The 24,628-nt window shown below is 49.4% G+C and overlaps 1 protein-coding gene across 4 annotated transcripts in view; it reads left to right on the top strand.

The window, feature by feature from the left end:
• SZT2 (SZT2 subunit of KICSTOR complex) overlaps positions 1 to 24,628 on the top strand; it is a 446,100-nt gene that overhangs the window by 31,139 nt on the left and 390,333 nt on the right. For all 4 annotated transcript variants that reach the window (XM_029618788.1, XM_029618789.1, XM_029618790.1 and 1 more), the window contains exons 11-13: positions 5,047 to 5,176; positions 7,070 to 7,212; positions 14,277 to 14,429. In XM_029618788.1, coding sequence (XP_029474648.1) covers positions 5,047 to 5,176; positions 7,070 to 7,212; positions 14,277 to 14,429 — 426 coding nt within the window. The remainder of the gene's footprint in view (positions 1 to 5,046; positions 5,177 to 7,069; positions 7,213 to 14,276; positions 14,430 to 24,628) is intronic.

The raw sequence follows: 24,628 nt of genomic DNA, 5'->3' as shown, positions 1-24,628 counted from the left end.
GAGTATGTAAGGACTTTGGGATAGTTGGGCAGGATGAGCTTGATACAGGATTGACTGTGCAGGATTAGTTAGTGTAGAGTTGGGTTTGGGTAAGTTTGATGCTATTCATGGTGTGAAATTTTACTGTCTTCTCCAATATTTGAACAAATTAATTTTGCTTTCAATGTTGCCTTAGTGCTGTGGCTATGGAAGGATTTAGGTTTATTCTGACAGGTCTGTTCCCTGTACGTACCCAGATCGGTCCAGACTCCTGGGGTTTGCCTCCCTTCCAGCAGATGGAGACAAAGCCTTGCTGATGCTGGCATATAATCTGCTGTGCCACCTGCAGCCCACCAGTATTTCTCGGTCTCCAGTAAATGGTGGTGATGCAAAACCTGCAGTCTGAGGAGTATTAAAAAAATATATATATTTATATTTTACAGGGTATAGAAAGATTAGGTGAAGAGTATCTCCCAGAAGGTCAATAGGTCCTGGTGGGGCCATCCTTTCTGGTGGAGGAGTGGATGAACGGGGAGTTGGCAGCCTTTTTTGGTCTCGATCCTTTTCACCGATGAGGGAGGAGATAATTGGTGGTGCCAGTTCCCTCTCCCCCCCCCTCCCCCCCCCCCACAGGAGGACAACTGGGGTTGACAGCCTGCTTCAGGAAAGTGATTTCTTAGCTTTATTCTACTTTTAAAGTTTATATTAAAAAAAAAAAAAGGGGGGGTTCTTTTTTGTTTTCCTTCCTTTGTGTGCCAGTGTGGCAGGCTGCTCGGCAGGGATCTGCTCGCCGTTCCTAATCCTCCTTGTACTGGCGGTCATTTGCACACATGCAGCCAATAACAACCATGCCGCCCATCTCTCGCACGATGGAACTTATTCTCGATGCCAATGGAGAAAGCATTGGGCACTCATCGGATGTCTGAGGAGACCACGGGAAATGCCGATGCAGCTGAGTACGGTTTCAGTGGGAACGGTGGCCATTTTAGCTTCTTTTGCTGCTTCAGCTGAAAAGACGGGAAAGGAAGGAGCCCTTCCTCCACCACTGTCTCCGGCCAACAGGAGGCCTGCAGAGGCCCAGAGGTCCCGGGAACCTCTGCTGAGGAGGATTAAGATTTTCAGGATTTAGGCGATCTGACTGAATTTTCCCCGGATTTTGAACTCTTTTTACACAAGGCGTATCTTGCCAGGAAGGCTGTGGGGTACCGCCCTTCAAGGCCAGAGGGTTCGCAGGATCCGTGCCCTATTAAGAGGTCCTGAAATACACGGGATAGGGGATGACCAGGGTTTGGAGAGTCCTGGATCAGGGCCTTCGTTCAGTGGATGCAGATAAGTCTTTGGAAGACTTGGAAGGTGGAGACCCTCGGGCAGAGGATCCTCTGGCGATAGACCCTTCTCCACACCTTCAGGATCCGGATGAGGAGTGGGGCCAGCTCTCTAAGGTGGGAAGAGAATGATCCGAAGGTGGTTCGCCTATTTCATAGGGAAGAATCGTGGCCCCTGATTCCATGTGTTCTTAACAAACTGGGAATCAAAGAACTGAGAGATGAATCGGATCATGAAGAAATAGATCCAGTCATGGAAGGCTTAAGAGGTCCGGCGAAGGCTTTTCTGTTTCACAAATCCATAAAGAAGCTGGTGTTCTGGGAGTGGCAGACTCCAGACACAGGTTTGAAGGTTGGCAGAGCTATGGAAAAGTTATATCCATTGCCAGAGGACATGTTGGAATTATGGATGTTGAAGGTCGATGCCTTAGTATCGGTAGTGACAAAGAAGACTACTATCAATGTGGCCGGGTCTGCCGCACTGAAGGATACGCAGGAAAGAAAATTGGAGGTCCATCTCAAAAGGATTTTTGAGGTGTCTGCTCTGGGCATCTGCACTGCGGTGTGCAGCAGTTTTATACTTCATCCGGTTTATGCTGGGTACAGCAGTTGCAGTCTGATAAGGCAATGTCAGCGTCGGAGGTCAAGCAGGCTGAGCAGCTGGGAAACTTTTTTTGGAGAAGATTTAAAGGAACTCATGAGGCAGGGGGCAAGAATAAGGACACAAGCTACTGGAGGATAAGCCAAAGATCAGCAGAGGTTCCTCATCCGTACTTCCACATTTTCGGACAAACCGGCGTTTCCAACAATCTCAAGCTTCAGCAGGAGCTCAGAGACCAGGAACTGGGAGATAACGGTTCTGGAATCAGTCCTTTTGAGGCTGGAGACTGAACAGAAATGGTTTTGGCCAAGGAGCATCAGATACCAAGTCCACCCAATGAATCAAGACTGGCCCACTCCTCAGTGCTAGTAATAGGAGGTCAGTTGACTTTTTTTTTTTCGAGGAGTGGGCCAGGATCATGTCAGACCAATCGGTTCTAAACGTGATAGAATACGGTTACACTTTAGAGCTTGCTTGCCCGATAAAGGATTTGTTCATGGTATCTCCTTGTGCCTGTGCAAGGAAAAGGCGGGTGGGTTGAGAGACTGTTGCCCATTTACGGTTGCTAGGGGCCATTGTGCCTGTACCAGTAGAGATGTGATCCCTCTGTTGCATCAAGATCCCATATTTTCAGATCAGGCATACCACTTCTTTCTCACGGCTTGGCTTTTGAGAGGCAGCATCTGAGGTGTAAGGGATATCCCGAGGATATCAATTCCACTCTGTTGCAAGCTAGGAAACTGTCAACATCATTGGCTTATGTGCGAGTGTGGAGAGTTTTTGAGGTTTGGTGCGAAGAGTACGGGTTTGTACCTATACGGGCATCGGTGGCACACATTTTGTCCTTTTTAAACCAAGGGTTGATTAAAGGGTTGGCTTTTAACTCTCTGAGTCCAGGTGGCAGCGTTGGGCTGTCGTAGTGCAGAGAGTAGCCTTAGCTGCGCATCCAGATGTGGTGCGTTTTCTCAGAGGGTCGAAGCATTTGCGGTCTCTGGTGCATAAGGTATATCACCCTGGAATCTTAACTTGGTGCTCAAAGGTTTGTGTACGGCTCCATTCGAACCACTGCATAAGGCAATTCTGAAGGTCCTTACCTTAGGTTGCTTTTCTGGTAGCAAGTTGTTCCACTAGAAGAAGTTTGGATTTGCAAGCCCTTTCTTGTAGAGATCCTTTTTTAAAGATAACTGATCCTGGAGTCTCTTTGCATACAGTTCTGTCCTTTCTTCCAAAGGTGGTATCGTCTTTTCATTTGAATCAAACAGTGGAGCTGCGGGTATTTCCGAGTCTGGACGCAACGAATCCTCATGTGAAGGAATTGAGGTCTTTGGATGTAAAATGGGCCTTGTTGAGATGCCTTAAGCTTACTAATACCTTTAGGCTTTTGGATCATTTTTTTGTGCTATACTCTGGTGCAAAGAAGGGGCATAAAGCTCCAAAATCCACCATAGTGTGGTGGTTGTGTTGCGACCGTCGCTGCCCGATGTCTCCACTACGCCCACCTTACCGCTTTGGCGACTCCCTCTTTGCCTGTTGGACGTTTGGCTGCCGCGGCGTCCTCCTGCCATCCTCCAGACGGCTAGATGCTGCATACCGCCATGTTTCCTTGGAGCCTAAAGGCGCGTGCGTGGCGCGGCCCCGACTGAAATACCAGCAGTGGTGCGAACCTCAGGGGCGTCCCCCTGAGGTGACATCATCTCTACCGGATATTTAAGGTTTCTGAAATCGCTAATGAACGGAGTTGGATTCAAGGGAAAGGTTTCCGTACGCTCCTAGCTACTCTGCCTCCTCGGACGTACCAGGGGTACCCGCTCCTCGGGGGCCTCGTTCCTCTTTGCTTTTCAGATCGCAGTCTGGAACCTGTACTCGCTTTTCGAGGGCCCACATTCCCGGACTTGCTACTGAATACCACTTCTGCCAGGAAGTCTTTGCTGCTTACAACACCAGTGAGTTACCATCTCTCTCTCAGAGCTTTCCCTGGAACCAGGTACTCGCTCCTTGAGGGCCTAATCCATTCCAGCTCCTGGGCTGCTTCTATGAGACATTGTGTGAGTGTTACCATCAAGGCTCTGTTCCTATACTCTGCCTACTCACTATATTCAGTTTCTCTACAACTCAGTTATCTAGGATCGCTGTTCCAGTATCTGAGGGACCTCAGCCCTGCCGGGCACTTCCAGCTCACTACTGCCACCTCTGTTGGTTCTCTAAAACAGTTTAATAAAAGAACTAATGTGTGTCTGTCTCCATACTCTGAGCCTGACCGGTGGTCCCTCTCGGGATCTTCCCCCTGGGGCGTGGTCATCTGCTACCTGCCCAAGGATCCACCCACAACTACCTCAAACACCAACAGGTTGAAAGAAGTGATAGGTTTGGCATATATCTGCCAGGGTTTGAAAGCTTATTCTATGCGGTCACAGGTGACTTCCTGGGCCAAATGTCAGCAAGTGTTACCACAAGAGATTTGTAGAGCAGCTATTTGGAAGTCGTTGCACACTTTCGCCAGACATTATCGTTTGGACTTCCAGACTCCAGATGCCATGGGCTTTGGTGAAAGTGTGCTTCCAGTGGGACTCTGTCTCACTCTGTTTAGGGAAGCTTTGGCACATCGCAGCAGTCTGGACTGATCCGGGTACGTACAGGGAAAGGAAAATTGGTTCTTACCTGCTAATTTTCATTGCAGTAGTACCACAGATCAGTCCAGAGTCCCGCCCAGTTTTGGGTGTGAGGTTTGGAGAATCTGCTCGATCTATTGTTGTAAATTGAAGACTGACGCAGGTTGGCTTTTTTGGCTTTTCTCCTGGTATTAAGGTTGGAAAGGATCGTTTCCATTAAGGAGCGTACCATATCTAATTGCTTGTTCAGGGTGATGTGTAAAGTCAAGTTATGTTCGATTGCATTTAATAGCATCTTGGCTTGGGTACAGGCCAATGCTGGCGGACTGCAGGTGACACACCAGGTTATATGCAAGACTTTCTCTGTCTCCATCTGCTGGCAGGGAGGCAAAACTCAGGAGTCTGGACTGATCTGTGGTACTACAGGAATGAAAATTAGCAGGTAAGAACCAATTTTCCTGGGTAGGAGTGGGTGGGTAACTATATTCATTACTCTGATGTAAAACTCGTTTTTCTCTGCCTTTATTTCTAGCATTAATCAGACGGATCAGATGCTTGTTCATCTGCAGTCATTTGACACCGTACCTGAGCACTTCACCATCCCAGAGAGCACTAAGAATGGAGTTCCACTGTTTTATATCCCTCCAGGATCTAGCGTTCCTGTAAGCCTCCTTTCTGCCCCAGCGCTGCTTTTCTCTGCATGCCCTGGGGTCCTTTTCCCCTTCTGTCCCCCTGTTTAAGAGCAGGAAATCAGATTGATGTAGGATATGAAGCAGCAGATTTTCATTGCATGTCTTGAATAGCTGGACTGGAAGGGGGCTAGAAGTTATCACTGAATAGCTGTAAGTGCCTGAGGCTGTCGATGGGATGGACCAGCGATCTATGGCAGTTGGAGGTAGGAGACATTAAGAGAGAGCACATAAGCTGGATTGGAAGGGGGCTAGAAGTTATCACTGAATAGCTGTAAGTGCCTGAGGCTGTAGATGGGATGGACCAACGATCTATGGCAGTTGGAGGTAGGAGACATTAAGAGAGAGCACATAAGCTGGACTGGAAGGGGGCTAGAAGTTATCACTGAATAGCTGTAAGTGCCTGAGGCTGTAGATGGGATGGACCAACGATCTATGGCAGTTGGAGGTAGGAGACATTAAGAGAGAGCACATAAGCTGGATTGGAAGGGGGCTAGAAGTTATCACTGAATAGCTGTAAGTGCCTGAGGCTGTAGATGGGATGGACCAACGATCTATGGCAGTTGGAGGTAGGAGACATTAAGAGAGAGCACATAAGCTGGATTGGAAGGGGGCTAGAAGTTATCACTGAATAGCTGTATGTGCCTGAGGCTGTAGATGGGATGGACCAGCGATCTATGGCAGTTGGAGGTAGGAGACATTAAGAGAGAGCACATAAGCTGGATTGGAAGGGGGCTAGAAGTTATCACTGAATAGCTGTAAGTGCCTGAGGCTGTAGATGGGATGGACCAACGATCTATGGCAGTTGGAGGTAGGAGACATTAAGAGAGAGCACATAAGCTGGATTGGAAGGGGGCTAGAAGTTATCACTGAATAGCTGTAAGTGCCTGAGGCTGTAGATGGGATGGACCAACGATCTATGGCAGTTGGAGGTAGGAGACATTAAGAGAGAGCACATAAGCTGGACTGGAAGGGGGCTAGAAGTTATCACTGAATAGCTGTAAGTGCCTGAGGCTGTAGATGGGATGGACCAACGATCTATGGCAGTTGGAGGTAGGAGACATTAAGAGAGAGCACATAAGCTGGATTGGAAGGGGGCTAGAAGTTATCACTTGAATAGCTGTAAGTGCCTGAGGCTGTAGATGGGATGGACCAACGATCTATGGCAGTTGGAGGTAGGAGACATTAAGAGAGAGCACATAAGCTGGACTGGAAGGGGGCTAGAAGTTATCACTGAATAGCTGTAAGTGCCTGAGGCTGTAGATGGGATGGACCAACGATCTATGGCAGTTGGAGGTAGGAGACATTAAGAGAGAGCACATAAGCTGGACTGGAAGGGGGCTAGAAGTTATCACTGAATAGCTGTAAGTGCCTGAGGCTGTAGATGGGATGGACCAGCGATCTATGGCAGTTGGAGGTAGGAGACATTAAGAGAGAGCACATAAGCTTAGCGAGTGGGTGGGGGAGGGGAGGCTGAGAAATCAAGTTCTGTGGGGGAAGGTTAAAGAGTGAGCGCTGGGCCTGGAGGGGAAGAGGTCGGTAAGGCTGAGAGAAGCAAGCTGGAGGGATTCAGATAGAGTGAGCTGGGGGTCTGGAGTCGAGGAGGCTTGAGAAAAACAATGGAATGTAATAAATTCTCTGTATTTTTAGGGAAGAGGGTTTGAACGTAAAAGGTTGTCAGATACATGGGAAAGGAGTGAGGAAGCGAGAGCAGGGTACACGGGAGTGATGGAAGGAGCGTTATAAACTGCTTGGTGCCATGTGGGGCCTGTTGCTCAGTCTGTTTTGCTTTAATTCTTGTGGTAGTGGGTAGAAGTTTGGCATCTGCAGCACTTTCTATTGTGAAAACCTGCTCTTTCTTCTCAGGTCTTGTCTCTTCAGCACAGTGCTTCAGATTCCAGTCATTCCCAGTTTGCCTCTTACTGGAAGCCGATCCTGTCTATGGATGCCAACTTCTGGCAGAGGTGGCTGCACATGCATCGCATTGTCCTTCTTCTGGAGCATGACATGTATGTCCCTGGTGAGGGAAACCCAGTGCAGAAGAGACAGATGCATGGTGAAGGGAAGGCCTAACTCATGTGGGGAGAGGGGAAGTGGAAGTGGAAAAGCCAGGGGACAGGTGACTCATAGTTGGGACGAGAGGTGACCTGCGGATTGATCATATATGGAGGCAAGCCATGGGTGGGAAGTGCCAGGTGACCCAGTAGTGGTGTGAGGTGGGGGCAAGGGAGACCTACAAGAGATGGAACAACCAAGGAGGGGGCAAAGTAGATAACGTGAGTGGGGAGAGGTGTGGAACTGTAAGAGCATCTAACTAAAGCATGACCCCTTCCTCTTTGTATATATCTGATCGCATGCCTGAGCCTTTCTCCAGTACAAAGAAGTATCTGTGTCTTGCTCTGACACTGTGGGATACTGGTTCTCTGCATGATCCGACCCCCAGTGTGAAGTACTATGGCATCCCCCTGACTTCTCAGCATACCTGTACCCTGCATGATCCCTCCCTTAATATACTATTCCCGCACGACACTGGTAGCCTTGTGATCATAGTTTCGTGGGAGACAGCGGCACCCCAGGACGCTCATAGTCTGTACAATCATACCTCTGTGTCCCCAAGACACTTGTAGCCTGTGTGATCATACCACCATGTGAGGGGGAGGTGGCTCCCCGGGACACTCTAGCTTGTGTGACCATATCTCTCTAGGTGGGGACAGGGGTTTGAGAGACTGGTAGCCTGCATGATCATATCTCCAGGACTTCATAACCTGTGTGATCATACTCCATGTGTGGGGGCTCACCAGTTCACGCATAGCCTGTGTGATCACATCTCCTTGGGTAGGGCGATTCCACAGGACATAAGAACATATGATGTGCCATGCTGGGCCATGCCACCGAGATTTGCCTTGCATTCCAGCATCCTGTCTCTGACAGTGGCCAATCTGAATCATTAGGAAGAACCTGGCAGATCCCAAAAGTACATCCAATTCCTTATTCCTCACTGCCAGGGTTAAGTTGTGGGTTTCCCCGAGTTCACCCTAGCAATAAACTCAGCAGTGCCAGATGCCATGACCAATCCCTCTGGAAAAATAATCACAGTTTAATTGTATATTGAGTGAAAAAGTACTTTCCCTGTACGTACCCGAATCAGCCCAGACTCTTGGGTTTTACCTCCCCTCCAGCAGGTGGAGACAGACCAATTTCTGTGGATCTGTCGTATACCCAGGAGGTGCCACCTAGAGTCTGTCTGTATTCTTCTGTCTCCAGCAGGTGGAAGAGGTGCTTCCTTGGAGTCTGGTATTTTTTGTCAGGATTTAGTTGGTTTTTTTTGGTCAGGCTTCGGAGTTAGGTCCTGATGATTAGTGAGGGGTCAGGTTTTTTGCTCTTTTAGCTAGCTTCCCCTTTAGCCTCCCAGGGGGTTGTTAGGTCCTGGTGGAGCCATCCCCCCTGGTATTTGAGGCTCAGGAGCAGAGGGTTGAGGACCCTGTAACTGCCCGCTGAAGGTGGTCCCGGGGGACTCGGGCTCTCACCTTCAGTTCGCCCCTGCACAGTTTTCAAAGTATTTAAATTAAATTAAAGTACTGTGCCTTTAAATTCTCCTGCTCTGCCGGCCTTGTGTGTTCTCCGTGGGTGTTAGTTTTAGAACCGCAGACAACTCCCGATCGGGTAGGCCTTTGTTTTTGCATCTCCTCTCTCCGGCCTGGCTAAATTTAGAGCGCTGCTCATGCCGCGAGTTGCGGCCTGTGCCTTGTGCGGCTTTCCCAGGCCGATATTTGCATGGGCGTGTCTATCTGGTGGGGAGGGGTCATCGGGGGGGGGGGGTCATGGCCCCAGCGATTTCGGTGGCAGTATAAAAGCTAACGATTGATTTGACTATTAAGTGTTCTCATTGTAGGATATGTGTGGGGTTGGAGATCTGTTTAGTAGTGGTCATTGGGGGATGACGTGGAGTTAACTGTTGGCTGGGTAGGCTTTTTGGAATAGCCATGTTTTTAGTGATTTCTTAAATATCTGTGATGAGGGTTCCGTTCTGAGATTTGCTAGTAGTTTGTTCCATAGTGTGGGGCCTGCTATTGAAATTGCTTGTTCACGTGTTGAGGTGCGTTGGGCCTGTTTGTTAGAGGGAATGGCAAGTAATCCGGAGTTGTTGGATCGTAGGTTTCTTTGGGAGGTGTATGGGTGAAGGGTGTCCTTTAGCCAGTCTGTTTTTTCGTTGTTAAGGGATTTGTGTATTAGGGTAAGGGCTTTGTATTGAATTCTGTGGGTTATGGGGAAGCCAGTGGAGGTCTTTTAGTATGGGGGTGATGTGTGTGGAGCGCTGCTATTTTTGTGAGGGATCTGGCTGCTGCATTTTGGAGTAGTTGGAGGGGTTTGAGGGTGGAGGTTGGGAGCCCAAGAAGGATGGAGTTACAGTAGTCGAGTTTGGAGAAAATAGGGCTTGGAGTACGGATCAATAATCTTGACTGAGTAGTAGGGGTTTGATTTTTTTTTTGAGGACTTGTAATTTGAAATAGCCTTCTTTTATTATAGTGTTGATGTATGTTTTCAGGTTGAGTTCGGAGTCTAAGGTGACGCCTAGGTTTCTTGCAGTTGTGACGAGATGGTTCGCGCTTTGTGAGGATGTGCAGTCTTGAATGTTCCATGCTGGTGGTTTGTTAGAGATGTGTAAGATTTCAGTTTTTGTGTGATTGAGGGTGAGTGCATGTTGGGCACGGACCTGTTGTTTTGGGAGTGGGACACTCCCGACCTGGGCTTGAAGGTCAGTCGAGCTATGGATAAATTGTACCCGCTCCCAGATGATGCTCTGGACCTCCTTAAAGTGCCCAAAGTCGATGCTGCGGTGTCGGCGGTGACAAAGAAGACCACCATTCTGGTGACAGGTGCTACGGCATTGAAGGATTTGCAGGTTCGCAAACTGGAGTTCCAGCTTAAAAAGATCTTTGAAGTCTCGGCGCTGGGGGTCCGTGCTGCCACGTGTAGCAGCTTTGCGCTCCGAGCTAGCCTCCGGTGGGTGCAAATGTTGCAATCTGTGTCCTCGCTATCCGCGGAGGAAGCGGCGCAAGCGGGTCAGCTGGAGGCCGTGGTAGCTTACAGTGCGAATGCCCTTTATGATCTTCTGAGGACCTCGGGCCGGGCTATAGTCTCGGCGGTCTCAGCTTGCCGGCTCCTTTGGCTTTGAAACTGGGCAGCGGATGTGTCTTCCAAGGCTCAGCTTGGTTCGATGCCTTTCAAAGGACAGTTGCTGTTTGGACAACAGTTGGAGGATTTGATCAAATCGCTGGGTGAGAACAAGGTCCACAAGTTGCCGGAAGACAGACCACGGACGTGGGGGTCTTTTCCTCAGAAAGCGAGATTCCGGGGGCATCATCTTTTTCGCTCCTCACGATCCTCGGGTTTTTCGTCCCGCCAGGCCTCGGGCCGTCAGCATGCCTGGAACCAGTCCTTTCGAGGGCGCCGGCCCATCAGAGACGGTTGGTCTCAAGTCCACTCAATGAAGTGAGTCCGGTCCATACCCCATTCCCAGGATAGGGAGAAGGTTGACCCTTTTTCTAGGGCAGTGGGCCAGTTTAACCTCGGATCAATGGGTCCTCCAAATAATAGAACGAGGCTATGCTTTAGATTTTGCACGGCAGCTTCAGGAGCATTACCTGGTGTCTCCATGAGCTTACCATCAAAAACGTCGGGTGGTTTGAGAGACCCTGCACCGCTTAAAAGACCTAGGGGCCATCATTCCGGTTCCCAAAGGCGAGCTCAGACGAGGGCATTACTCCATCTACTTCGTGGTTCCCAAAAAAGACTGTACTTCCCACCCCATATTCGACTTCAAAAGCGCCATTCGGAAGTTAAAAGTACCTCAGTTCCGCATGGAGACTCTCCGGTCCGTGATAGCATCCGTGCACAAGGAAGGGAGTTCCTTGCTTCTCTGGACCTGACGGAAGCACACTTGCACATTCCGATTCGTCCGGACCATCAGAGATACTTGCGCTTCGCAGTTCTCGGACAACACTTCCAGTTTTGTGCACTGCCATTTGGGCTGGCAACGGCACCCAGAGTGTTCACCAAGGTCATGGTGGTAGTAGCTGCGGCCCTGAGGAAAGAGGGGATACTGGTATGTCCCTACTTGGACGATTGGCTGATTTGAGTGAAGTCTGAGAACCTTTGCCATTCAGCGGTCCAAAGGGTTGTTCAGATGCTCAGCTCATTAGGTTGGATGGCCAACCTGGACAAAAGTCATCTGATTCCATCCCAGTCACTGGAATTTCTGGGAGCGCGATTCGACACACTATTAGGGAAAGTGTTTCTTACCGAGGAGTGATTGTCCAAGCTTCTTACTCAGGTGGAGTTGTTGCGGTCCAAGCCTCGTCCCAGTGCCTGGGATTATTTGCAGGTCTTGGGTTAGATGGCCTCCATGATCGATCTGGTACCTTGGGCCTTTGCGCATATGCGTCCACTTCAATCAGCCTTGCTCTCCGAATGGAATCCCCTTTCACAGCAATTTAATTTCATACTGCCCCTGACGGACGCGGCGCGCTCCAGTTTGCTGTGATTGCTTTTGCCGCACAATTTGCACCGGGAGGTGGACTTGGAGATTCCTTGTTGGATTGTGGTGACCACGGATGCCAGCTCTCCGGGTGGGGAGCGGTTTGTCGAGACAAGGCGGTCCAGGGCCAGTGGACCAGAAAGGAGGCCTCCTGGTCGAGCAATCGCTTAGAAACCAGAGTGGTGTGGTTAGCGCTCCAGGCCCTCCTCCCGATGATGGAGGGCAGGTCGGTGAGGGTGCTTTCCGACAATGCAATGACGGTGGCCTACATCAGTTGGCAGGGCGGCACCAGGAGCCATCCAGTGGCGGCGGAGGCTCAGTTTTAATCCACTGGGCGGAGAAACATCTTTACCGGATTGCAGCCTCTTACATTGCCGGCATGGACAATATCCAGGCGGATTTTCTCAGCCTCCACCAGTTGGATCTGGGGGAGTGGGAACTCTCTGACTCCTTTCATCTTCTGTGTGATCGGTGGTCCAGGCCGGCCATGGACCTGATGGCGACGTTCAGCAATGCCAAGGCTCTCCGGTTTTTCAGCCGGCGGTGGGAGCCAGGAGCAGAAGGGGTGGACGCGCTTGTCCTCCCCTGGCCAAAGGCCATCTTGTTGTATACTTTTCTACTGTGGCCATTGGTCAGAAAGGTTCTACGCCGCATCGAGGTGCACACGGGCAGGGTGATTCTCGTGGCACTGGAGTGGCCGAGGCGCCCGTGGTTCGCAGACCTTCTGAATCTGGCAGTGGACAGTCTGCTGAAGTTTCATCCGTCGCCGACCCTTCTGCATCAGGGTCCCGTTTGTTTCGGAGAGACAGATTGCTTTTGTCTAGTGGCATGGCTTATGAAAGGCGCAGATTGAGGAGTAAGGGTTACTCGGATGTGGTGGTGACCACACTCTTACGCTCCCATAAAACTTCTACCTCCATGGCGTACGTTAGAGTTTGGGGGGTGTTTTGAGTCCTGGTGTATCGACCACCAAGTGCAGCCAACCAGGGCGTCCATTCCAGAGGTCCTGGATTTTTTTTACGGGCGGGGCTATCAAGGGGTTGGCATTCAATTCTCTGAGGGTGCAGGTGGCGGCCCTTGGCTGTTTCTGAGGAAAAGTGCAGGGGGTTGCGCTAGTCTCTCATCTGGATGGGCCCGATTTCTGAGGGGAGCTAAACATCTACAGCCCCCAGTGCGGAGCCCTTGACCCTCGTGGAAGCTGAATTTGGTTCTGTGAGCGCTTTGTAATGCCCCTTTTGAGCCATTGAAGCGAGTGACCCTGTGAAGGATCTGACTTTGAAGGCAGTGTTTCTGGTGGCTATTTCCTCCGTGAGGCGGATCTCAGAACTGCAGGCCTTATCATGCAGGGAGCCTTTCTTGAGGATTTCCGAAGCAGGAGTTTCCTTGAGAACAGTTCCCTCCTTTCTTCCGAAGGCTGTATCCTCCTTTCATCTGAACCAGTCTGTAGAGCTCCCTTCCTTTGCGGGCCTAGATTCTTCGGCTGAGGCTAGAGACCTGCGGAGGTTGTAAGTGAAGAGTGTGTTGTTGCGTTACTTGGAGGTGACGAACAGTTTCCGTCTCTTGGATCATCTCTTCGTCCTGTGGTGTGGGCCCAAAAAGGGGTAGAAGGCTTCCAGGGCTACGATCGCACGCTGGTTGAAGGAGGCTATAGTCTAGGCTCACCTGGTGCAGGTTCGTCCGATTTCCATCTGGTCTCAAGGCTCATTCTACTCGTTCACAGGCGGTTTCTTGGGCTGAATGTCAACAGGTATTGCCACAGGAAATTTGTAGGGCGGCTACCTGGAAGACTGTGCATACCTTTGCCAGACATTATCGGCTTGATGTCCGGGCGCCAGAGCTCGGTTCTTTTGGAGCCAGTGTACTCTGAGCAGGACTCTCTCAGTCCGGCCCTGGTTAAGAAAGCTTTGGTACATCCCAGCTGTCCTGGACTGATCCGGGTACGTTCAGGGAAAGGAAAATTGGTTCTTACCTGCTAATTTTCGTTCCTGTAGTACCACGGATCAGTCCAGTCACCTGCCCGGGGGGAGAATGGAGAGTCCACTCGGCCGCTAGCTGATCAAAATTTTCTGCAAGTTTACTGAATGCCCCCCTTTTCAGGGTAAGAGTTTGGGCATGTTTCTTTCCTTTATTAGGTTTCAGGTTTTTCATCTCCTCTGCTCTTTGGGGAGAAGTTGTTATGGTTGCAGTTATGGTTTATATATTTTCTCTGCTTGGGTACAGTATAATACTGACAGACTCTAGGTGGCACCTCAGGGGTATAGGACAGAGTCCGCAAAATCTTGTCTGTCTTCATCTACTGGAGGGAAGGCAAAACCCAGCTGCCTGGACTGATCCGTGGTACTACAGGAATGAAAATTAGCAGGTAAGAACCAATTTTCCTATAACTGCCTCCACTCATGATTCTATAAAGCTGCATTAGCTATAGCAGACTGACATGTCATGGTTGTGTTTCCGTGGGTGGGAGCTGCATGCTACTGAGATTAGCGTGACAACATGACCTGCTGGATGCTGGTAACTGTTTGTTTTGCTCCTCAGGCCAGTCCCGAAGCATCTGCACACTCCAGGGAACAACGGGCGTTACAGCACCATCCAGTGCCGTATGTCGCACTCTGCCCTCACCTCCCTCCTTCGAGACTGGAGCAGCTTTGTGCTAGTGGAAGGTTATTCCTATGTCAAACTGATGCACAGGTAAATCTTTGTGTCCTTTCAAGCTCTCTTGTCATGTCAAGAGAATTATGAGGGAAGATCTCCTGCAGCTCGAGCATTCAGAAAGAGTAAAGGAAGCTGAAAGAGGCAGGAAAACAAGTCCATATGGTAAAATAGGAAATGGAAGAAAAGAGAGCTAATGAAGTGAAGCAAAGAGATGATGCTTTTTTTTTTTTTTTTTAGCATAGTCAGTGAAAGGAAGAAAGTCAGAGATTGAGAGGAGACGAGGAAAGAGCAGAAATGCTAAGCAAATACTTCTGTTGGGTATTCGCAGAAGAAGAGTTTGGCGAGAGACTGATTGCATCTGGAGGTCCAGTGCTTGGTAGTTAAGGTTCAGGGTGGAGCTGAGGAGAGAGACCAAGGAGTGATAGTATCTCCTGTTCCCTGTACGAACCCGGATCAGTCCAGACAGTGGTAATCGGGTCCTTCGAGCAGGGCTATCCGGGTCCCACCCTACGTAGGAAAGCTTTGGTACATCCCACTGTCTGGACTGATCCGGGTACAGGGAAAAGAAAAGTATTCCTTACCTGCTAATTTTCATTGACTCGATTGCCAAAGGAGCCGAAAATCACTGTCTAGACTGATCTGTGGTACTACAGGAAGGAAAATTAGCAGGTAAGGAATAATTTTCTGATCTGAAGGCAGTGAATCAGTGTGATAATGCACTGGCCAGAGCACATAGGCAGAGGAATGGCAGCCGGAAAAAGGAGGAGGTGATGCCTCTGCAGAAGACCATTCGTCTGGAAGGATAGAAACGGGCTACACATGGTCCATAGAGAGGCTACCAAAATGGTGAAGGGTTTGCGCAACAGTTATATGGCATGAAACTTAGAGACCTAAATAGGCATCCTCTGAGGCAAGGAGAGACTGGGAAGATAAGAGAGACATTTGAAATACCTCAAAAGTACAAATTGGGTACATGAAACAAACTTTTATCAGCAAAGAACAGTGTTGATTTTCTTTAAAAACAAAAAACCCCAACAAAACCTAGTTAATGTGCCAGGGCCAGCAGTGGCTCCCTTTTTTCATTCCAGTTAGTCTGGATTTAAGGAAGGTTCTAGGTCAGTGACCTGGAAAGAATGTTCTAGAAAAAAGATCATGGAATGAGACTGGAGTGGGGTAGAAAGGGTCGTGGCTGCATGGAACGGGCTCCCAGAGGAGATGTGGCAATAAACAGCAGTGAAATGAAATCAAGCTTGGGCTTTCATTATAAGCAAAACGTTTTATAATTTCATAGCTCAGACTGTAGCACAGTAGTGTGGAGTATTGATATTGATTTTTAGCAGTAGAAAAGAGGGAACTAAATTTGAATAACATTTAAGGAAAAAGAAATCTCACCTGGAAGTAGCCAGCTTGCCTGGAGGTGAGGTTGTTCAAACTCCCCAGCAGATTAAGAGTCCTGAGCGCAGGGATCAGTGTCAACCTCTTACTTCCCTCCCACTCTACTCCTCTATGTACCCACCCCGGGGTTTCATCTTCTAATATAGTCTGCCTGGATACATCATTGGAAACAAGATAATTTGGAAATTTGTTAATTCCTTAGGTGTTCTTCATCAAATCAATTGAGCAAAATGAGGAGTATCCAATGTAACAATTGTGGAGCCTTTATCTCGAGGCAAACCATCTGGCAACTTGGGGCTTGCCTCATTTGTTCAGAGCTCTCTTCCATGAAAAAGAACTTGGTTCTTCTTAAAGCTGAATTAGCTGCAATAAAGAAAATATTAGCAACCACCAAGGTACACTCGCCAACTTTCCTGCTCTTAGGAATCATTTCCCCATTACCACGGAGAACTCAAAAACCCAGAAAAAAGTGGTATACAGTGGGCTCAGGTAGGATACGACCTGTGACCCAAAGACACCCATTCTTCATAATTATGCAACCCACATGTCCTCCCCCACTTACACAGAGTGTACAGGAACCCAAAAATAAATGGATTACAGTGGGCTCAGGTAGGATAAGACCTATGACCCAAAGACACCCATTCTTCATAATTATCAGCCCACATGTCCTCCCCCACTTATACAGAGTGTACAGGAACCCAAAAATTAATGGATAACAGCGAGCTCAGGTAGGATAAGACCTATGACCCAAAGACACCCATTCTTCATAATTATCAGCCCACATGTCCTCCCCCACTTACACAGAGTGTACAGGAACCCAAAAATTAATGGATAACAGCGAGCTCAGGTAGGATAAGACCTATGACCCAAAGACACCCATTCTTCATAATTATGCAACCCACATGTCCTCCCCCACTTACACAGAGTGTACAGGAACCCAAAAATTAATGGATTACAGCGAGCTCAGGTAGGATAAGACCTATGACCCAAAGACACCCATTCTTCATAATTATGCAACCCACATGTCCTCCCCCACTTACACACAGTGTACAGGAACCCAAAAATTAATGGATTACAGCGAGCTCAGGTAGGATAAGACCTATGACCCAAAGACACCCCTTCTTCATAATTATCAGCCCACATGTCCTCCCCCACTTACTCAGAGTGTACAGGAACCCAAAAATTAATGGATTACAGCGAGCTCAGGTAGGATAAGACCTATGACCCAAAGACACCCATTCTTCATAATTATCAGCCCACATGTCCTCCCCCACTTACACACAGTGTACAGGAACCCAAAAATTAATGGATAACAGCGAGCTCAGGTAGGATAAGACCTATGACCCAAAGACACCCATTCTTCATAATTATCAGCCCACATGTCCTCCCCCACTTACTCAGAGTGTACAGGAACCCAAAAATTAATGGATTACAGCGGGCTCTGGTAGAGTAAGACCTATGACCCAAAGACACCCATTCTTCATAATTATCAGCCCACATGTCCTCCCCCACTTACTCAGAGTGTACAGGAACCCAAAAATAAATGGATTACAGCGGGCTCTGGTAGAGTAAGACCTATGACCCAAAGACACCCATTCTTCATAATTATCAGCCCACATGTCCTCCCCCACTTACTCAGAGTGTACAGGAACCCAAAAATTAATGGATTACAGCGGGCTCAGGTAGAGTAAGACCTGTGATGCAGAGGCACACACTCCCTGGTGAGACAAGTACGAAATACCTTCTCTGTATTAAATAATGAAGAAGCTCTAGCATTGGAGACTGAAGTGGTATCTGAAAGGAAAGAAGAAACCCAATGCACTTGGTGTAAGGAAGAAAGTTTTGGTTATATTGGGGGCTGGGACCATGTATGGAACAGTTAAAGGCTCCATGTCAAAGATGGCTTACATCTGTCTGTGGCAGGAAAAAGGATCCTAAGAAAGAAATTCAAATCCTATGCCATAAGGCATTTAAACTAGAGGATGGGGGTGCCAGAAGGAAATTGGAATATCAGCCCCCCCAAATATAAAGGAAATGGGTGAAGAGGATAACAAAAGCTGAATAAGGTACCAAAGTAGTCCAAGAAAAGCAGTAACCTGGAGGAGAGAAGGTGGAAAAATAGTGGAAACTATTCTCAAGATCAGAATCGTAGAGCATATAGAAAGACATGGTTTAATGGGACACAGTCAACATGGATTTACCCAAGGGAAGTCTTGCCTAAAAATCTGCTTCATTTTTTTTGAAGGGGTTAATAAATATGTGGTTCCTTGTTCGTACCAGGATCAGTCCAGATGGTGGGTTATGTCCCCCATCCAGCAGATGGAGTCAGACAAAGTTTCAGAGGGTGCTGCCATAATAACCAGTGCACCCTCCATAGAGAGGCTTCTAAGAAAACTAAAAAGTCATGGGATAGGAGGCGATGTCCTTTCATGGATTACAAATTGGTTAAAAGACAGGAAACAGCTCCCCTATGAAGAAAGGCTGAAGAAGTTAGGGCTGTTCAGCTTGGAGAAGAGACGGCTGAGGGGGGATATGATAGAGGTCTTTAAGATCATGAGAGGTCTTGAACGAGTAGATGTGAATCTGTTATTTACTCTTTCGAATAGAAGGACTAGGGGGCATTCCATGAAGTTAGTATGGGGCACATTTAAGACTAATCGGAGAAAATTCTTTTTCACTCAACGCACAGTTACTCTGGAATTTGTTGCCAGAGGATGTGGTTAGTGCAGTTAGTGTAGCTGGGTTCAAAAAAGGTTTGGATAAGTTCTTGGAGGAGAAGTCCATTAACTGCTATTAATCAAGTTTACTTAAGGAATAGCCACTGCTATTAATTGCATCAGTAGCATGGGATCTTCTTAGTGTTTGGGTAATTGCCAGTTTCTTGTGGCCTGGTTTGGCCTCTGTTGGAAACAGGATGCTGGGCTTAATGGACCCTTTGTCTGACCCAACGTGGCAATTTCTTATGTTCTCAGTTTGGGCAATAAAATCCCAGACCTGCAAGCCCTAATGTTGGAGGCAGACTTGGACATTGTTGCTGTCACTGAGACAAGGTTCACAGATTCTCGTGATTGGGATACGGCCATACTGGGCTATAGCTTGATAAGGAAGGACAGAGGTATAAGAACATTAGAATTGCTATACTGGGTCAGACCAAGGGTCCATCAAGCCCAGTATGCTGTTTCCAACAGTGGCCAATCCAAGTCGCAAGTACCCAAACATTAAATAAATCTCAAGCTACTATTGTTTATTAATGAATAGCAGTTTATGAATTTTTCTTCTAAGAACTTATCCAAACCTTTTTTAAACCCACTTACACTAGCTGCTATAACCACATCCTCTGGCAATGAATTCCAGAGCTTAACTATGCACTGAGTGAAAGAATTTTCTTCAATTTGTTTTAAATGAGCTAATCCCTGTATGTAACCGGATCAGTCCAAACCGTGGGTTATGCCTCCCTTCCAGCAGATGGAGACAGAGAAAAACTTGCAGAGCACCCTCTGATAACCAGTTGCACCCCCTGCGTCCCTTCAGTATATTCCCCTGTCTCCAGCAGGTGAAGGAAGGCAGAACCTGCGGTCCCGCTTTAGCTGCAATTTAAATTTGGGGGCTGGAAATTTTAGGGAAGATTTTGGTTCCCCTATTTCCTCCCATATTACCTTATTCCTTTGAATGGATCAATTGTAAAAAAAATAAATAAATTTTAAAAGAACTTTGAGGAAAATTTGTTCCCTACTTACTTTCCTCTCTTGTCTATTGGACAATAATACTAATAATCAGAAAGTTCCTGAGGGAAAGAGAGTTTGCATTTTCACTTGTTTTTAGTATCAGGTAGGTGATTGTTAGCAGTGTCCTGGCTTGCGGGGGTGTAAGCTGGTGGTCCAGCCTCTCCCCCTGCGCTGCACCCGGCTGCCCGCAGACGTTTTAGCCTCAGGGCAGTGCTGGCAGAGACGCGGCTTTCCTCAGCCAGTCCCTGCTTTTTTTTTTCTTGCAGGCGGTTGAGTTCTTTTTTTTCGGAGCGGAGGGTAGTTGGACTTACCTGCTCCTTCCAGGCTTCGGGGGAGTACGCTCGCGAGTACGCCGCGTTACTCGACCCCATGCTGCGCTCGGCGCGATGCTCTGCCTGTGGGGAGCCCAGGATGCGGCTCTCCCGTGAAGGGATTTGCTCTTGGTGCCTCCCCAGTGGGGAGGGCTCCTCAAGAGCAGCGGATTGGCAGGCCTCACGATCGCAAGCACGACGGCTGTCAGGGGGGGTTGGCCCCGTTTGCGCTGAGCGCGAGAATGGTGGTCATCTTGAATTTGGGGGACGCTGCTGAAACGCAGCCAATGCATGGGGATTCCTTCCTTGCTCCTCCCGTGTTAACTCCAGAGGACCCCCTCACGGAGAGGGTAGGCCCAGGACCCGTTCCTGCTGCACCTCCCTTGGGGCCCCCTCCCCCACCTGCTTTCACTATGGATTTTGTGCTCCTCATGCACAATGCATATTTGGCACGCATGGGTCAACAGGATGGCTCTCCTCCAGCTCCCCCTTCCCCTAAGGTGAGTCGGGTGCATGGTGGGGCTCCTCAGGGGACTTCCCGGGTCCAGGCAGTACCCCATTTTGGCTCACAGGATCCACCTCCGGCGAACCCAGATCAGGATCAAGATGATCCCGCTTCAGGCGCACAGCTGGAAGGGGATGATCCCCGAGTTTTGTGTCTCTTTCAGAAGGAGGAGCTGGAGCACCTTATCCCCATGTCCTTTCAGAATTGGATATTGAGGCACCTCAGGATCCTTCAGGGGCCAGTTCAGGAGCTTGCAAAGGAGATTCTGTACTAGCGGGGTTGCGTCCGCCAGTGAAGACGTTTCCCCTTCATCCAAGGCTCCTGCAGTTGTTATCCAAGGAATGGGACTCTTCGAAGTCCAGTCTATGAGTTGGACGAGCCATGGACAAGCTCTATCCTCTCCCGGAGAGGACTTCCTGGAGCTCCTTAAGGTGCTGAAGGTGGATTCTTCGGTGACGGCGGTCACAAAGAGGACTACCAATACCGGTCACGGGTGGAGCCGCTTTAAAGGACCTCCAGGATAGCAAGTTGGAAGTGTACCTCAAACGGGTCTTTGAGGTGTCCGCCTTGGGAGTCCGGATGGCGGTGTGTAGTTCCCTCATGCAGAGGGCAAGTTTGAGATGGGTCCAACAGCTGCTCGGTGCTCAGTGCTCCCACCAGACGAAGTCCAACAAGCGTAACGCCTAGAGGCGGTGATAGCCTATGGGGCAGATGCACTGTACGATCTCTTGCGAGTTCTAGCATGTTCGATGGTTTCAGTAGTCTCGGCTAGGCGCCTCCTATGGCTTCGGAATTGGTCAGCGGACTCTTCTTCTAAGTCTCGATTGAGTTCTCTCCCATTTAAAGGCAAGTTTCTGTTCGGCGAGGATTTGGACCAGATCATCAAATCCCTGGGAGAGAACAATGTACATAAGCTCCCTGAGGATCAACCAAGGACTTCCCGATCTTTCATCGCTTCAAGAAATCGATTTCGTAGACAAAGGCGTTTTCGGTAATCAAGACCAATGTCCCAGAAGCCTCCGTCCTCAAGGTCCCAAGCTTGGTCCCAGTCCTTTCGGGGACGCAGCCCTGCTCCAAAATCTGCCCAATGAAGGATCGCCGACCCACTCCCTGGTTCCCAGAGTGGGGGGATGCCTCTCCCTATTTTATGAGGAGTGGGTCAAGATCACTTCGGATCAATGGGTACTGGATATTCTAAAACACGGTTACATCTTAGAATTTGCTCAGCCTCTAAGAGACAGGTTCCTCTTCTGACCTTGTGGACCACTGTGGAAACAACAAATTGTGCGTCAGACCCTCGACAGGCTCCTCGACCTCGGGGCAATCCTGCCAGTCCCACCAGAGGAACATAGATTGGGCCATTATTCTGTTTACTTCGTGGTTCCCAAAAAGAACAGTGCTTTCCGTCTGATCCTGGACCTCAAGATTGTCAACAAGGATCTCAGGATTCTCCACTTTCGAATGGAAACACTGCATTCTGTCATCGCATCTGTTCGCGGAGGGGAATTCCTGGCATCATTGGATCTCACAGAGGCTTAGCTCCACATCCCCATCCACCGGGAACATCAGCGATTTCTTCGGTTCTAGATCCTGGGCCAGCATTTTCAGTTTCAAGCTCTGCCATTTGGTCTGGCAACCTCTCCCTGGACCTTCACCAAAGTGATGGTGGTGGTAGCAGCGGCGCTCCGGAGGGAGGGAATCTTGGTCCATCCCTACCTTGACGACTGGCTCATTCGGGCGAAGTCCTGGGATCTCTGCCGCCAGTCATTCGACAGGGTGTTGACCCTCCTCAGCTCTCTCGGCTGGGTGGTGAATTTTGCCAAGAGCTGCCTTGTGCCCTTGCAGACGCTGGATTTCTTGGGAGCACGTTTCGATACCCGCCTGGGCCGGGTTTTTCTACAACAGGACCAGGCACTCAAACTCATGTCTCAAGTACGATGCCTCCGTGGTCTAGCGATTCCCTCGGCGTGGGATTACCTGCAAGTCCTGGGTTCAATGGCATCCACTATAGACTTAGTGCCCTGGGCGTTTGCGCATATGGGCCTGCTGCAGAGGGCGTTGCTTTCCAGATGGAAGCTGGTGTCTCGGGAATTTCAAGCCCCCTTGCCTCTGCCAGACTTTGCCACGAACAGCCTGGATTGGTGGCTTGATCTACCTCATTTGCTTCAGGGGGTGGACTTGGAAACGCCACAATGGGTGGTCTTGACCACGGATGCCAGTCTTGCCGGATGGGGGGCTATGTGTCAGTTTCGGTCAGCCCAGGGACTATGGACTACGGAGCAGGCGAAATGGCCGATCAATCACCTAGAAACCAGGGCAGTTCGTCTGGCGTTGAAAAGTTTTTCCCATTGGTGCACCACAGGGCGTTGCGGATCTTGTCCGACAGTGCCACCACGGTAGCGTATATCAATCGTCAAGGAGGGATGAAGAGTAGTCACGTCTCTCGGGAGACAGACAAGCTCATGGGCTAGGCGGAACAGCACTTATCCCGCCTGGCGGTGTCTCACATCGCCGGAGTGGACAATGTTCAGGTGGACTTCTTGAGCTGTCAATGCATAGATCCCGGAGAGTGGGAGCTATAGGAGGAAGCAATGACGCTGCTTGTCTGCAGATGGGGGGCTCCCCATCTCGACTTAATGGCGACTCAACGGAATACGAAAGCTCCGTGCTTCTTCAGCCACAGACGGGAACACGGAGCGGAAGGGGTGGATGCTCTGGTTCTTCCTTGGCCTCTCGACATTCTGCTGTATGTGTTTTCCCCCCATGGCCCCTAATAGGAAAGGTCCTACGACGGGTAGAGGTACATCGTGGCGCGGTGATCCTGGTAGTGCCAGTGTGGCTACGGCAGCCGTGGTTTGCAGATCTCATCAACCTCTCGCGGTGGACGGCCCAGTTCGTCTGGGTCACCTTCAACAGCTTCTTCGTCAGGGTCCCATATTTTTCGACCAGGTCGATCGCTTTTGTCTTGCGGCCTGGCTTTTGAGAGACGGCGACTGAGAAGACGAGGTTATCCGGAGGAGGTAATTTCTGTCCACCTCGTTTGCTTTGATGCCTGGTGTGCTGAGGAGGCGGTTACTCCTCGTCGCACTTCAGTAGCTCAAATCCTATCCTTCCTGCAGAAGGGCCTTGGAATGGGATTGGCGTACAATTCTCTACGGTTGCAAGTGGCGGCCCTCGGGTCCCTGGTCGGACGTCGCGACGGCGCTCCCTTGGCCTCACATCCAGACTTGGTGCGGTTCTTGAGAGGAGTAAAGCACCTGAGACCGCCCATTCGGACCCTGTGTCCTGCATGGAATCTCAACCTAGTTCTTCGGGCTCTGTGTGACCCTCCTTTTGAGCCTATGCGGGCGGCTACCCTCAAGGATTTAACCTTAAAGACAGTCTTTCTGGTGGCTATCTCTTTGGCCTGCCAGATCTCGGAACTTCAAGCACTATCCTGCAGAGAGCCATACCTCCACTTCACGGATTCAGGGGTGACTTTGACCACGGTGCCATCTTTTCTCCCAAAAGTAGTGTCAGCCTTTCATCTGAATCAGTCTGTGGAGCTGCCAGCTTTCCCGGAGATTGAGTCTGGAGCTTGAAGTTAAGTGCAATTTTCTCCGTTACCTGGAGGTCACCGACGACTTCCGTCTGTCGGATCATCTGTTCTTTGGAGCGGTCCCAAGTGAGGAAACAAGGCCTCTAAGACCACTATCGCTTGTTGGATGAAAGAAGCGATATCGTCTGTGTACATTGGCTCTGGCAAGCGTCTTCCGGTTGGAGTAAAGGCACATTCACTTCGTTCACAAGCGACTTCCTGGGCGGAAAGCCAAGCTGTGTCTTCTCGGGAGATATGCAGAACAGCAATGTGGAAATCATTACACACATTTGCGCGTCATCGCTTGAATTTGCAACCTCCCGGTCTGGGCTCGTTTGGCAACCAAGTTATTCGAGCAGGGCTATCTGGGGCCCACTCTGTTTAGGGAAGCTTTGGTACATCCCACGGTCTGGACTGATCTGGGGATGTACAGGAAAAAGAAAATTATTCCTTACCTGCTAATTTTCGTTCCTGTAGTACTCCGGATCAGTCCAGACGCCCACCCGGTGGTTCTTATGTCCTGTCCTGAAATATAGCTAGCCAGCTCGAGGTTGCAACTCAGAAAATGCAGTTTCTCGATTCTTCAAGTTCCTTTGTCTGCAAGTATTTTCAATTCTGTATATAGTTACTCTGCAGTTTTGGAGTCTGTTTTGATCCATTCATCGGCTGTTCTTTGCTTTGATATTCTTAATACTGAAGGGACGCAGGGGGTGCAACTGGTT

Source organism: Rhinatrema bivittatum, chromosome 10 (assembly GCF_901001135.1).
Source record: "Rhinatrema bivittatum chromosome 10, aRhiBiv1.1, whole genome shotgun sequence".
In the NCBI taxonomy this organism is placed as follows: domain Eukaryota; kingdom Metazoa; phylum Chordata; class Amphibia; order Gymnophiona; family Rhinatrematidae; genus Rhinatrema; species Rhinatrema bivittatum.
The sequence above is the reverse complement of the archived record's forward strand: the minus strand, read 5'-3'. Positions and strand labels throughout refer to the sequence as shown.